Source organism: Dermacentor variabilis, chromosome 2 (genome assembly GCF_050947875.1).
Source record: "Dermacentor variabilis isolate Ectoservices chromosome 2, ASM5094787v1, whole genome shotgun sequence".
Taxonomy (NCBI): domain Eukaryota; kingdom Metazoa; phylum Arthropoda; class Arachnida; order Ixodida; family Ixodidae; genus Dermacentor; species Dermacentor variabilis.
In genome coordinates this window covers 270,834,599-270,849,156 of record NC_134569.1, presented here as the reverse complement: position 1 = coordinate 270,849,156, position 14,558 = coordinate 270,834,599, and the positions used below count along the sequence as shown (strand labels likewise).

At 50.2% G+C, this 14,558-nt stretch overlaps 1 protein-coding gene across 12 annotated transcripts in view; it reads left to right on the top strand.

Moving 5' to 3' along the window:
- LOC142573299 (tRNA-queuosine alpha-mannosyltransferase) overlaps positions 1-14,558 on the top strand; it is a 308,316-nt gene that overhangs the window by 204,906 nt on the left and 88,852 nt on the right. Inside the window, exon 6 of one of the 12 annotated variants that reach the window (XM_075682955.1) lies at positions 12,064-12,425. The exons of the other annotated variants lie outside the window; for them this stretch is intronic. Coding sequence (XP_075539070.1) covers positions 12,064-12,148 — 85 coding nt within the window. The 3' untranslated portion in view covers positions 12,149-12,425. Of the gene's footprint in view, positions 1-12,063; positions 12,426-14,558 lie in introns of those variants that run through there. 12 annotated transcript variants of the gene reach the window in all.

Sequence of the window (14,558 nt, the reverse complement as noted above, 5' to 3'; positions counted from 1 at the left end):
GATGAAACCGAAGAGCTGCTGCATGCACCCTGAGTGTACGAAATGCGGACTCTGCAAGGCACTACAGAAGTGACTCAGCCGTACTGTGTGGAAGTCGCTGTGAATGGAACTTCGCTGCTAATGGAGGTTGACACGGGAGCAAGTGTAACCGTCGTGCCTGAAGATACATTTCATCGCAAGTTTCCGTCAGCGCGCCTGAAGCTATCAACTGTTATGTTGAAGAGCTACTTGGGTGAGTTGTCTCCTGTGCTAGAAAGGCTGCCTGTGACTGTTCAGCTTGGGAACCGCAAATGCGAGGAGGTGTTGTTCCTGGTGGTTGCCCGTCCCTCATAGGGCGCAGCCGGATGAAGGTCCTTGGGATAGAATTATGCAATTCAAAAGGGCTGAATGCAGTTTCGTCGCTACAAGATGTGCTGGCTGACTACTGCAGTGTTCTTAATGACGAACTTCGAACCTTCATAGGCATGGCTGCAAAAGTCACCGTCCAGGGTAACGCCAAGCCCAAGTTTTTCAAGCCTCGACCTGTGCTGTTCACGATGATCGATCGTGTCAACGAGGAACTGCTCCGTATGGAACCTGTCGGAGTGTTGAAACCGGTGAAAATGTCGAGATGGGCAGCACCCATTGTGCCTATTCTCAAATGCAACGGACAGATCTGAATCTGCGGTGACTTTCAAAGTCAGGGTGAACCCTGTGACTGTGCCTGAGAACTATCCGATACCTCGTGTAGAGGATCTCTTTGTCAGACTGAGTGGGGGTCAAAAGTTCAGCAAGCTCGACCTAAAAGATGCCTACTTGCAAGTGGAACTGGATGAAGCATCCTCAAAACTCCTGACCATCAACACGCCAAGGGGGCTGTACCAGTACACTCGCCTGCCTTTTGGCGTGACGTCAGCACCCTCGGTTTTCCAGCGGGAGATGGACAACTTGATGCAAGGACTACAGCATGTGGTGGTATACTTTGATGATGTCTTGGTGACTGGGCGCAATGATGAGGATCACCTTGAGAAGTTGGCCCATGTACTGCATCGCTTGAAAGAAGTCTGGCTGAAGCTCAAGCTCGACAAGTGCACCTTCATGCATCCACAGGTGGAATACTTGGTCCGCGTTGTTACGTCATCTCGTTTCCATTCTAACCCTGAGAAGACTGAGGTCGTACTGAAGGCTCCAAGACCTAGTGATGTGAAGTCACTGCAAAGTTATTTGGGACTTATTAATTTCTACGGGCGATTTCTGCCAAATTTGTCTACTGTTCTTCATCCACTGAATGAGCTGCTTGGAGCCAAGACACCCTGGATGTGGGGTGCTGACCAGGAGTGTGCGTTTCGGCAAAGCAAAGAGTTGCTGGTCTCTGCTGCAATTTTGGCACACTACGACCCTAGGAAGCCCTTGGTGCTGATTTATGATGCATCACCATATGGAGTGGGAGCTGTGCTGACTCACCGTGATGACACGGGTGCTGAGCATCTGATTGCTTTTGCATCAAGAAGTCTCGCGCCAGCTGAGCGCAACTACAGTCATTTGGATAAGGAAGTTCTTGCTCTTGTGTTCGTAGTGACTAAGTTTCGGCAGTATGTATGGGGCCGAGAGATTAAGGCGGTCACCGACCACAAGTCTCTGCTTGGCCTGCTCGCCGCTGACAAACCCGTGCTAGAAACATGCTCTCTGTGAGTGCTGCGCTGGTCACTGATGCTGGCCGCTTACAACTACAAGCTGAAGTACCGACCCAGAGTCAGCATCGCGAATGCCAACGGCTTGAGTCGCCTGCCGCTGCCTGTTTCTGCACATTCCATCGAGCAGCCAGCTGAAGTTTTCATGCTCGAGGCTGCTTACCCCATGGTCTTGGTACCGTCTGTAGTGGCTCATGCGACCTCCAAAGATCCTGTGCTAGAAAAGGTTAGGGAGGCACTGTGGGCTGGAACAGAGCTGCAGGAACCTGCCCTGAAAATTTATGCACAGCGCACTACGCAAATGGGCATGCAAGAAAACTGCATTCTGTTTTGTTCACGAGTGGTAATTCCTATTACATACATTGCAAGAGCAAGTGTTACACCCACTCCATGAAGGCCATCCTGGCATTTCGAAAGTGAAAGCAGTGGCTCGTAGCCATGTGTGGTGGTCTACCCTGGATGAAGACATCACTAATACATCATTGATGCCGTCTGTGTCAGGAGAACCAGGGGACTGTGCGGCTGGTAGCGATAATGCCATGGCCATTCCCCGAGAAGCCATGGTCGCGAATCTACATTGACTTTGCTTGACCTCTCAAGAATGGTACTTGCTGATTGTGAGTGATGCCTATTCAATGTGGATAGAAGTCGTTCCTGAGACAACACCATCGGCCATTGCCATCATTCCATGCTTGCGGACCATGTTTGGTACCCATGGGTTGCCATACGTGATCGTGTCGGATAATGGGCCAGCGTTCGTGAGCGCCAGTTTCAAAGAATCCCTCCAGCGAAATGGCATAAAGCATGTGCTGACACTGACGTATCACCCGGCATCAAATGGTGCTGTGGAGCGTGCAGTGCAAACTACCAAATTGAAGCTGAAGAAGGCAGTGGGCGGAAGCTTCGAGTGTCAGCTAGCTCGTATCCTACTGAACTACAGAACTACACTGCATGAGATTACTGGATGCTCCCCTGCTGAGTTAATGATGGGATGCAAGCTGAAAACAGCTTTGACTCTACTTCATCCTGACATGAGGGCCACAGTTCTGACAAGGCGGCTGAAGCAGAAGGTGGCCCATGATTAGAACACGTACCTGATGCCGCATGTGCTACCAGGGGATCATGTCTCTGCAGGAAACTTTCGAGATGGTCCGCCCTGGGTTCCAGCGACAGTGACTGCTACATCAGACGATCACATCGCTGACGTCACATTGCCGGATGGTCAATCCTAGAGGTGGCACCAAGAGCACCTGCGCCTAGATTTCGCCGCACCTGACGTGCCTCCGGCTGCTGTGTCAAAACCGCAAGCCTGCCCATGTGACGGAAGCGTACATGACCAGCAGATCTCTGCTGGGCAACCGCACCTGAGCGCCAACTGTGAGGACGGAGTAATACAACACGAAGCTCTGCCAAGAAAGGATTCGGCGCTGAACGTGCCAGATGCTTAAGCACCCACTTCTGAACCAAGCACACCCCAAGTGCGAAGACGTTCAAGAGCCGAACGATCCATTATGTGGTATTCACCATAGGGCTTGTGGACGTTGCCTTCCCTGTGTGGGTGGGGAGGGGTGTCGTGTTTGGCCACAGTGTTTGCCAAGAAGAACTGCAGATGGCGACACCACCCCATCTCATTGGCTAGCGGTGAAGTTCGCGGAGCGCGCAAACGGGAATGAAGCAGTTGGTCACCGGAGTCTGTGTCGGCTGTTTGCCTGCTCTCGTCCTGCTGCATGCAGGGATGCGAATGTTACAGTTACATACTGCGTTCTGTTAATCAGGAACTCTCTAATCCAAGATAAAAGGTTAGGATCAATATTAAGTTTGCTGAGCTTAAGGATCATTAAATTATGTGGAACCATATCAGATGCCTTGGCAAAATCCAGGGAAATGCAGTCAGTATCAAAACCTAGGTCAGCATTAAAGAACAGGTCATTGGCAAATGATAATAGCTTAGTTTCACATGAAAAGTGCTTCCTAAAGCCGTGCTGACAAGGATTAAAAGATGAATTTGTTTCTAGGAAATTAACTAGGTGTGAATATTGTCACGTGGTGGTGACGTTAAGAACACAGTAACGATACTGTGAAAGGCAAGACTAGATTTTTATTGGGCGAACCTGTGCCCACAAAACAAGCTACACTTATAGCACAACGAAAGCGGCGAACACAGTCGGCGATCGTCGAAAATCTGATCAGCGGGTCAAGCGTGTCGGCTTTTATAGAGCAGTCGTCGAATGTTCCAGACTAATCGTTCGGACCCGCGTGCCTTCCACAATGTTCTACACCATTCACGTTACGCGATGGAATCAGATAACACAAGGTTCCGCGAGAACAGACAGCCGGGTAGACGCATTGATAACTTTCCAGAAACGTCGGATACATGCAGGCGCGTCCCTCGCTATGCGATTACATTTGTTAAGCGGCGAAACGTGGTCGCCCGATAAAGATAAGTACACGTGTCAATACCCCCCTCTTAAAAAGCATCGACCCGATGCTGCAAACAAACGAAGGTAATAAACAAAAGCACTCGTAGCAAAGAAAAGAACAAAAATGGCGAAGTTTGTCAGCGTCCGTAAAAGGGTTTAAGGCGCACCACGTGGACCACTTCAGATCGTGCGCGGCGCCGCTGTGAATACGAAATGCCGTCTGGCACGACCTCATAGTCCAAAGCGCCAATACGTCGGATGACCTTGTAGGGTCCGAAATAGCGTCGGAGTAGTTTCTCACTGAGTCCTCCTCGGCGTATCGGGGTCCAGACCCAAACACGGTCGCCAGGTTGGTACTCGACGAAGCGTCGTCGGAGGTTGTAGTGTCGGCTGTCGGTCCTCTGCTGGCTCTTGATTCGCAGGCGGGCGAGCTGTCGGGCTTCTTCGGCGCGCTGGAGATAGCTAGCGACGTCAACATTCTCTTCGTCAGTTACGTGCGGCAGCATGGCGTCAAGCGTCGTCGTCGGGTTCCTGCCGTAAACCAGCTTAAACGGCGTGATCTGTGTTTTCTTGCACCGCCGTGTTGTACGCAAAGGTTACGTACGGCAGGACCGCGTCCCACGTCTTGTGTTCGACGTCGACGTACATTGCTAGCATGTCGGCGAGGGTCTTGTTCAGGCGCTCCGTGAGACCATTCGTCTGCGGATGGTAGGCAGTTGTCCTCCTGTGGCTTGTCTGGCTGTACTGCAGAATGGCTTGGGTGAGCTCTGCTGTAAAAGCCGTTCCTCTGTCGGTGATGAGGACTTCTGAGGCACCATGTCGCAGCAGGATGTTCTCCACGAAAAATTTCGCCACTTCGGCTGCGCTGCCTTTTGGTAGAGCTTTAGTTTCAGCAAAACGGGTGAGATAGTCCGTCGCCACGACGATCCACTTATTCCCGGATGTTGATATCGGAAACGGCCCTAACAAATCCACCCCAATCTGCTGGAATGGTCGGCGAGGAGGTTCGATCGGCTGTAGTAATCCTGCTGGCCTTGTTGGTGGTGTATTGCGTCGTTGACAGTCTCGGCATGTCTTGACGTAACGGGCGACGTCGGCGGTCAGACGCAGCCAGTAATACCTTTCCTGTATTCTCGACCGCGTCCGAGAGAATCCGAGATGCCCAGCGGTTGGATCGTCGTGTAGGGCGTGCAGTATTTCTGGACGCAGCGCTGACGGTACAACAAGAAGGTAGCCGGCGCGGACTGGTAAGAAGTTCTTCTTCACGAGCAGGTTGTTTTTTAGCGTGAACGAAGACAACGCGCGCTTAAATGCCCTAGGGACAACGTCGGTGTTCCCTCGATGAGGCCTTTTAGCTCCGGGTCGGCTCGTTGCTGTTTAGTGAAGTCTCCCGCGCTTATTTTCCCAAGGAAGGCGTCGTCGTCCTCGTCGTCCTGCGGCGGGGGATCGATGGGGGCGCGCGATAAGCAGTCGGCGTCGGAGTGTTTCCTTCCGGACTTGTATATTACCGTGACGTCATATTCTTGTAGTCTGAGGCTCCACCGCGCCAGCCGTCCTGAAGGGTCCTTTAAGTTAGCTAGCCAACACAATGCGTGATTGTCACTGACGACTTTGAATGGCCTGCCATAGAGGTAAGGGCGGAATTTAGCTGTAGCCCAAATGATGGCAAGGCATTCCTTTTCAGTCGTAGAATAGTTGCTTTCCGCTTTTGATGGCGACCGGCTAGCATACGATATCACCCTTTCAAGTCCTTCTTTCCTCTGCACTAGGACGGCACCGAGGCCTAGGCTACTGGCGTCAGTCCTCGTCGAAGTGTGCAAGTACTGGCGGCGACTGCATGCGTCGTTTGAGTTCTTGAAATGCCTTGGCCTGCGGCGTTTCCCCCTTGAACGCGACATCACATTTGGTTAGACGTGTTAGCGGCTCCGCGATGCGTGAAAAGTCCTTGACAAAGCGCCTATAGTAGGCACACATGCCAAGGAATCTGCGCACTGCCTTCTTGTCGGTTGGCTGCGGGAACTTTGCGATGGCAGCTGTCTTCTGTGGGTCGGGGCGCACTCCTGATTTGCTGATCACGTGGCCTAGGAACAAAAGCTCATCGTAAGCGAAGCGGCACTTTTCCGGCTTCAGAGTGAGCCCTGATGACTTGATGGCTTCTAACACTGTCGCAAGCCGCCTAAGGTGATCGTCGAAATTTCCGGCGAAGACAACGACGTCATCCAGGTAGACAAGGCACGTCCGCCACTTCAGTCCGGCTAACACCGTGTCCATGACGTGCTGAAACGTTGCAGGCGCCGAGCACAGTCCGAATGGCATGACCTTGAACTCGTAGAGGCCGTCTGGCGTGATGAAGGCAGTCTTTTCGCGATCTCTCTCATCGACTTCTATTTGCCAGTAGCCAGACTTGAGGTCCATCGACGAGAAGTATTTAGCGTTGCAGAGCCGACCCAATGCGTCGTCTATCCGTGGAAGGGGGTACACATCCTTCTTCGTGATCTTGTTCAGACGACGATAATCGACGCAGAAGCGTAGGGTTCCGTCCTTTTTCTTTACCAGGACTACAGGAGAGGCCCACGGGATTTTCGACGGCTGGATGATGTCGTCGCGCAGCATTTCGTCGACTTGTTACCTAATAGCTTCACGTTCTCGCGTCGAAACTCGGTAAGGGCTCTGGCGGAGTGGTCGAGCGCTCTCTTCGGTTATTAATGCGATGCTTTGCAACTGTGGTGTTTGTCTAATTCTCGATGACGTCGAAAAGCAGTCTTTGTATCGTCGGAGAAGACTTCTGATCTGTTGCTGCTTACTCATAGGAAGACTTGGATTCACGTCGAAGTCTGGTTCGGGGACAATGCTCATCGAGGAAGCTGCGGCTGAATCCGAGAGGACAAAGGCATGGCTGGTTTCCAGAATTTCCTCGATGTACGCGATCGTCGTGCCCTTGTTGATGTGCTTGAACTCCTGGCTGAAGTTGGTTAGCATGACTTCCACTTGCCCTCCGTGGAGTCGAGCGATCCCTCTTGCGACGCAAATTTCATGGTCGAGCAGTAGATGCTGGTCGGCCTCGATGACGCCTTCTACGTCAGCGGGTGTTTCAGTGCCGACGGAAATGATAATGCTGGAGCGCGGCGGGATGCTCACTTGATCTTCGAGCACACTCAAGGCGTGGTGACTACGACAGCTCTCCGGCGGTATCGCTTGATCTTGTGACAGCGTTATCGATTTCGACTTCAGTTCGATGACTGCGCCATGTTGATTCAGGAAGTCCATGCCGAGAATGACGTCTCGTGAACACTGTTGGAGGACAACGAAGGTGGCAGGGTAAGTCCGGTCATGAACGGTAATTCATGCCGTGCAGATTCCAGTCGGCGTAATGAGGTGTCCTCCAGCGGTCCGAATTTGGGGGCCCTCCCATGCAGTCTTAACCTTCTTCAACTGGGCGGCGATGTGTCCACTCATTACGGAGTAATCGGCCCCTGTGTCGACTTAGACAGTGACTGCATGGCCGTCGAGAAGTACGTCGAGGTCGGTGGTTCTTTGTCTGGCGTTGCAGTTGGGTCTTGGCGTCGGATCACGGCTGCGTCGCGTTGAACTGAAGCTGGAACGTCGCGTCGTCAAGTCGTCTTTCGTCGGTGTAGTCTTGGCTTCCTGACTTCGTTGGGAGGGCGCTGTGTCGTCGTTGTGTCGTTGAGGTAGTTTCTTCGGTGTCTTCGTCGGCGGCGGAGGATCTTCGTCAGTTCGACGAACAGGAACCGCACCTCCATCGGTTGCTGCTTTTAGTTTTCCGGATATGGGCTCGCTGACCGGCCCCGGGCTGGGCCAGTGTATGGTCGGCGCTGCGGCGACAGGTAGCTGCCTGGTGATGGCGAACGCGACGGTCGTCGAGAGCTCCACTGAGTAGCGGCGAGGTAATCGGCGATATCGCGTGGGCGCTCTCCAAGCTGTGGACGCGGCGCGTTGACAGCGAACCCTCTCAGTCCCAAGTCGCGGTATGGGCATCGGCGGTACACATGGCCGGCTTCTCCGCAGTGATAGCAGAGCGGGCGGTGGTCGGGAGCTCGCCAAATGTCCGTCTTCCTCGCGTAGGTGCGCTGGGCGACGGGTGGGTGTGCTGGCGGCGGCGGCGGCGGACGACGGAATTGCGGCGTCACAGGGCCCTGGCGCGGTCGCGGAGGGGGGCCTTGACGGCGTGCGACGGCGGCGTAGGTCATCGCTTCCGGCTGGGGCTGTGGTGATTCTGGTTGCACCTCAGGAACTCCAAGCGATCGGTGCACCTCTTCTTTAACGATGTCGGCGATCGAGGCCACTTGAGGCTGCGACGAAGGCAAGACCTTGCGCAGTTCTTCGCGCACTATGGCCCTGATGGTCTCGCGCAGATCGTCCGTGGCCAGTGATTGAATTCCTCCGTAGTGGGTAGAGCTTGTACGGCGGTTGAATTGCCGGTTCCGCATTTCGAGTGTCTTCTCGATGCTGGTGGCCTCGCGAAGGAACTCTTCTACGGTCTTCGGTGGGCTTCGTATCATTGCGCCGAAAAGTTCTTCCTTCACACCACGCATGAGAAGGCGGACTTTCTTCTCCTCGGGCATATCCGGGTCGGCATGGCGGAACAGACGTTTCATTTCTTCCGTGAAGATGGCAACGTTCTCGTTAGGCAGCTGCACTCGGGTGTCCAGCATGGCTTCGGCCCTTTCCTTGCGCACGACGCTCGTAAAGGTGCGCAGGAAGCCGGTACGAAAGAGGTCCCATGTCGTCAAGGTCGACTCCCTGTTCTCGAACCACGTTCTGGCGGCGTCTTCTAGGGCGAAGTATACATGCCGCAACTTGTCGTCGTAGTCCCAGTTGTTGAAAGTTGCGATTCGCTCGTACGTCTCCAGCCAGGATTCCGGGTCTTCAGTTGCTGCTCCATGGAAGGTTGGTGGGTCCCGAGGTTGCTGTAGGATAACGGGGGACGCTGGGGCAGCCATTTGGGTTGTCTTGACCACTATCTTCTTGGTCTTCTCAGGTAGGAGTCCGTGCTCCGGGGGCAGCTGTTGAAGACGGCGGCTTGCTCGATGTTCCGGGACGGCGCTGGTGTTGTCTTTGCGGTTCGGGCTTGGATTACGGCTTGTCGGGGGCGTCCGGTACATGGACGTAAAGCACCTCCACCAGATGTCACGTGGTGGTGACGTTAAGAACACAGTAACAATACTGTGAAAGGCAAGACTAGATTTTTATTGGGCGAACCTGTGCCCACAAAACAAGCTACACTTATAGCACAACGAAAGCGGCGAACACAGTCGGCGATCGTCGAAAATCTGATCAGCGGGTCAAGCGTGTCGGCTTTTATAGAGCAGTCGTCGAATGTTCCAGACTAATCGTTCGGACCCGCGTGCCTTCCACAATGTTCTACACCATTCGCGTTACGCGATGGAATCAGATAACACAAGGTTCGGCGACAACAGACAGCCGGGTAGAAGCATCGATAACTTTCCAGAAACGTCGGATACATGCAGGCGCGTCCCTTGCTATGCGATTACATTTGTTAAGCGGCGAAACGTGGTCGCCCGATAAAGATAAGTACACGTGTCAATATATTATATGTTTTAGAATTTTGCAAGGAATACTGGTTAATGAGATAGGGCGATAGTTCTTGGGTGTGTAGTACCTGACTTGTGAACATGAACTACCTTCCCATCTTTCCAATCGTTGGGTAGAATTGAGCACTGTAAGGACTGTTCAAAAATTTTAGAGAGAATAATAGATGAATACACAGCAGTACATTTTAGAATTTTCAACGTGATTTCATCGGGTCCTGCAGATGAAGATATTTTTAAGCTGCTAATTAGATTTGTTACACTGTCCCAATCTATTACAATGGGATCCATAGGTGGGATATTCTGAACTGCAATCAAAGGGTTACGAACAGGTGACACTTCATGAAATACTGATGTGAAAACATTATACAGCACAATGCAGCATTCATCGGCAGGAACAGCGATGTCAAAATGTTCTAAATGTATTTGCCTGTTAGTTTTACCGCCAACAACGCTCCAAAATTTATGAGGGTTACTGCGCAAGTACGAAGGAAGCGTAACAGTAAAGTTGACGAGGGTTTCAATGTGGGCTTGTTGGTAATGCATCTTCAAGGGGAGTACGGTAGCGCGATTAAAAGACGGGACAAAAGAAGACACAGGGACACACACAGCGCTAACTTCCAACAATGTTTATTATCGAAAACCAGATCGTACTTATACCATCAGCCAACATGAGTCACAGCTTTCAAAAAATGAAGCGCCAATGGTAACGGCAAACAAAGAAAGAACAAAAGACAGGACAAGGCGCCTTGTCCTGTCTTTTGTTCCTTCTTTGTGTGCCGTTACCATTGGCGCTTCATTTTTTTAAAGTTATGCACCAACTAGCCCCACAACGTGTTTTAATGAGCCACAGCCACGTGAACAGATTAACAATCAGAGCGATACGTTTTGTTATATGTTAAGCCATGCGCAAAAATTTCATTTTTTTTTTCAGAGAGAGCCAATGATGGTTTGCTGATACATGAATCCCCTAGGGCATCAATCTGCTCAGCTTCTATTATAAGTTTAGTGAGTTCGCACTTGTTTCTACCGGTAATGATTGTTGATTCGAAGAGAGGGGAGCACTTATGTTGCTTACAATGCAGAGAAAGAAACCCATCTGATACAAGTTTGTCGACTTTACTTTTATGTTCGCGCAGTCTATCATTAATGCATCTTCCCCACTGTCCGACGTAATGCTTCCCACACGATATGGGTATACAATATATAATTGATGTCTTGCATTCTCTAAACTTCTTCCTGTGTGAGTATGTGTGAGTATGAGCCTCCTAAATTTGCTGAGGTATGGCTGGGACATGCAAGACTGGCTATAAACTGTTTCGCACTTTTGCCTGGCACAGGGTGGAGATTAGAAAATGTACTAAAATGTGGCACAATATGCATGAGTAAGGCGTGAGGCAGAGTTAAGACACTACTATATATGGAAAACTTCAGCATTAGTTGACTGCATTACATGACACTTGGCACGTTGCACACGTTGAACTGCACAAACTTTTATTTTTGTAGTGAGACAGCACATGCTTTTTCAGTGCATCACAATGACTTTGTAAGACCATGAAACATAGCAAATCATAATCGCTAAAATATAATCTGAAACTCCACGGACCAACCAGCTGGTCTGTGGAGGGCTGATGTGCTTGTGAAGTGTCTTCTGCTGGAGTTTGCTGGTCATGTCTTATTCGGCTTTTACCCACAATTCAGAAAACATACCAATTACCACCAAAATATGCCTTTTCTTCATTACTGGCATGCTTGGTCACAACAGATATTTCAGCAAAAAAAAAGGGAATGGTAGCACATATGAAAGCCACCTTCAAGAGCTGAAACTACAAAAAACATTTGGAGCTCACTACTGTCAATGAGCGCGTCTACACTTATTTTTTATTAGCATCGCATGCCGATGCAACAGGGCATAGTAGTTTCCTTCAACCGCCATTGGGCTTTTCCCTCGTCAAAGCAGGCAGTACCTGGGTGCGCCACTCTGCTGTGTCAGCAAGCGAACAAAAACCCAATCAGTTAAAAATCACGTGTTCATTTGAGGTCATGGTGACAGAAAGTGTTGAAAAAAAATTTTTCGCATTGTGATGGAACATGTCTGAATGAAGGTACATGATATTGCTGACAATGGAGGCATCCCTATTGGCACAGTGCATAACATCCTACATGAAAAACTAGAAATGAAACTCTCCCATAATTGAGGGTATACGTAAACATGAAATGGCTTCTGGCAAACCAGATTGGTTGGAGATGATACTAGCCACAATCTTAAAATGGGTGTAGTGCATGTTCGCAACGAAACACCCCACCACACCGCACCACACCACACTGTGCACTCGTCCATATGGATGCAATAGTTTCCTGTATAAACAGAATCTCATTGCAAGTCTCGTATCTGTCAAACAGCCATTCGCGGCATGCCGGACGTTGCCGGCTTGGACACTGCCAGCGTGCCAGATGCACCGCGGGACTCACGGACCGCTGGCTTTGAAAAGAGCACTTGGAGCCAAAAGATGACGATCAAGTGTATAGTGTCTTGTATCTGCCGACATGCCCTGCATCTGTAAAAGCCGAAGCCGCCTCTGCTCCCTCGTCGCTGCAGCTGGTATCTGTCTCTGACATCAGCGCACGTGGACTTCTGGATCAAGATCAGCGGGCACTATCGTTCTTCCTTTCCTTTACCGGGCAACTGAATCACTGCCGACAGCGCCGCCACAGGAGCTCTTAAAGGACTGGCCTGGCCGCCTTTAGTGGACACGGGGGAGCGGCAGCCATGTGCTTGGGAACCCTTTCTGCCTTCTTGTGCAGGTTAGTAGTACGTCCTTGTACTCTAAGTGAATGAGCAATGTTTGTTTGCTGCTCCTCCCGTGTGCACAAGCTTTTCGAGAATCTTTATGTGTGTGTTTGTCGCGAAAAGCTCATGTGTGGCGACATAAAGTCCAATCCTGGGCCCCCTAAGTTGGATCCTAACTGTAAGCCTAATAATGATGATGTGCTTTCTGCTATTGCTGCTCTTTCCTCGAAGTTTGATTCGCGGCTTAAAGAAATAATGGATGCTCTTGATAAACTTAGAAATAACCAAGGAGCGCTTGCATCGAAGGTGTCCGATTTAACTGTTCGAGTAGCCGCAGTTGAAGCGTCTGTTGAACTAATAGAAGGCGGGCAGTTGAGCACTGACGTGCGACGCGTTGTTTTTGATGCAGTGAACAAAGAACAGGCCACACTGCAGTCCCACCTTGATCTTGAGGACCGTTAGAGGTGTGAAAATCTAATATTTTATGGAATCGCCGACACCACTTTGGAAAATTGGGCAGAGTCGGAAACACAGGTGCACAATTTTCTTTCCCGCCAGCTGAACTTGAATATCCAGGGGGGACAGATCTCCTGGACATATAGATAGGGCAGTTTCGTCACAAACAAATCATGGCCAATTATAGTGAAATTCGCATCTTCAAAGTTAAAAGGTAGCAGTCTTTCCCAAAGAGCAACGCTTAAGGGTACCGGTGTATCATTCATCATCATCATCATCATCATCATCATCATCATCATCATCATCATCATCATCATCATCATCATCATCATCATCAGCCTGGTTGCGCCCACTGCAGGGCAAAGGCCTCTCCCATACTTCTCCAACAACCCCGGTCATGTACTAATTGTGGCCATGCCGTCCCTGCAAACTTCTTAATCTCATCCGCCCACCTAACTTTCTGCCGCCCCCTGCTACGCTTCCCTTCCCTTGGGATCCAGTCCGTAACCCTTAAGGACCATCGGTTATCTTCCCTCCTCATTACATGTCCTGCCCAATCCCATTTCTTTTTCTTGATTTCAACTAAGATGTCATTAACTCGCGTTTGTTCCCTCACTCAATCTGCTCTTTTCTTATCCCTTAACGTTACACCTATCATTCTTCTTTCCATAGCTCGTTGTGTCGTCCTCAATTTGAGTAGAACCCTTTTCGTAAGCCTCCAGGTTTCTGCCCCGTAGGTGAGTACTGGTAAGACACAGCTATTATATACTTTTCTCTTGAGGGATAATGGCAACCTGCTGTTCATGATTTGGGAATGCCTGCCAAACGCACCCCAGCCCATTCTTATTCTTCTGATTATTTCCATCTCATGATCCGGATCCGCCGTCACTACCTGCCCTAAGTAGATGTATTCCCTTACGACTTCCAGTGCCTCGCTGCCTATTGTAAATTGCTGTTCTCTCCCGAGACTGTTAAGCATTACTTTAGTTTTCTGCAGATTAATTTTTAGACCCACTCTTCTGCTTTGCCTCTCCAGGTCAGTGAGCATGCATTGTAATTGGTCCCCTGAGTTACTAAGCAAGGCAATATCATCAGCGAATCGCAAGTTACTAAGGTATTCTCCATTAACTTTTATCCCCAATTCTTCCCAATCCAGGTCTCTGAATACCTCCTGTAAACACTCTGTGAATAGCATTGGAGATATCGTATCTCCCTGCCTGACGCCTTTCTTTATTGGGATTTTGTTGCTTGCTTTATGGAGGACTACGGTGGCTGTGGAGCCGCTATAGATATCTTCCAGTATTTTTACATATGGCTCATCTACACCCTGATTCCGTAATGCCTCCATGACTGCTGAGGTTTCGACTGAATCAAACGCTTTCTCATAATCAATGAAAGCTATATATAAGGGTTGGTTATATTCTGCACATTTCTCTATCACTTGATTGATAGTGTGAATATGGTCTATTGTTGAGTAGCCTTTACGGAATCCTGCCTGGTCCTTTGGTTGACAGAAGTCTAAGGTGTTCCTGATTCTACTTGCAATTACCTTAGTAAATACTTTGTAGGCAACGGACAGTAAGCTGATCGGTCTATAATTTTTCAAGTCTTTGGCGTCCCCTTTCATAGGAGGTGTATCATTAGGTGAAGA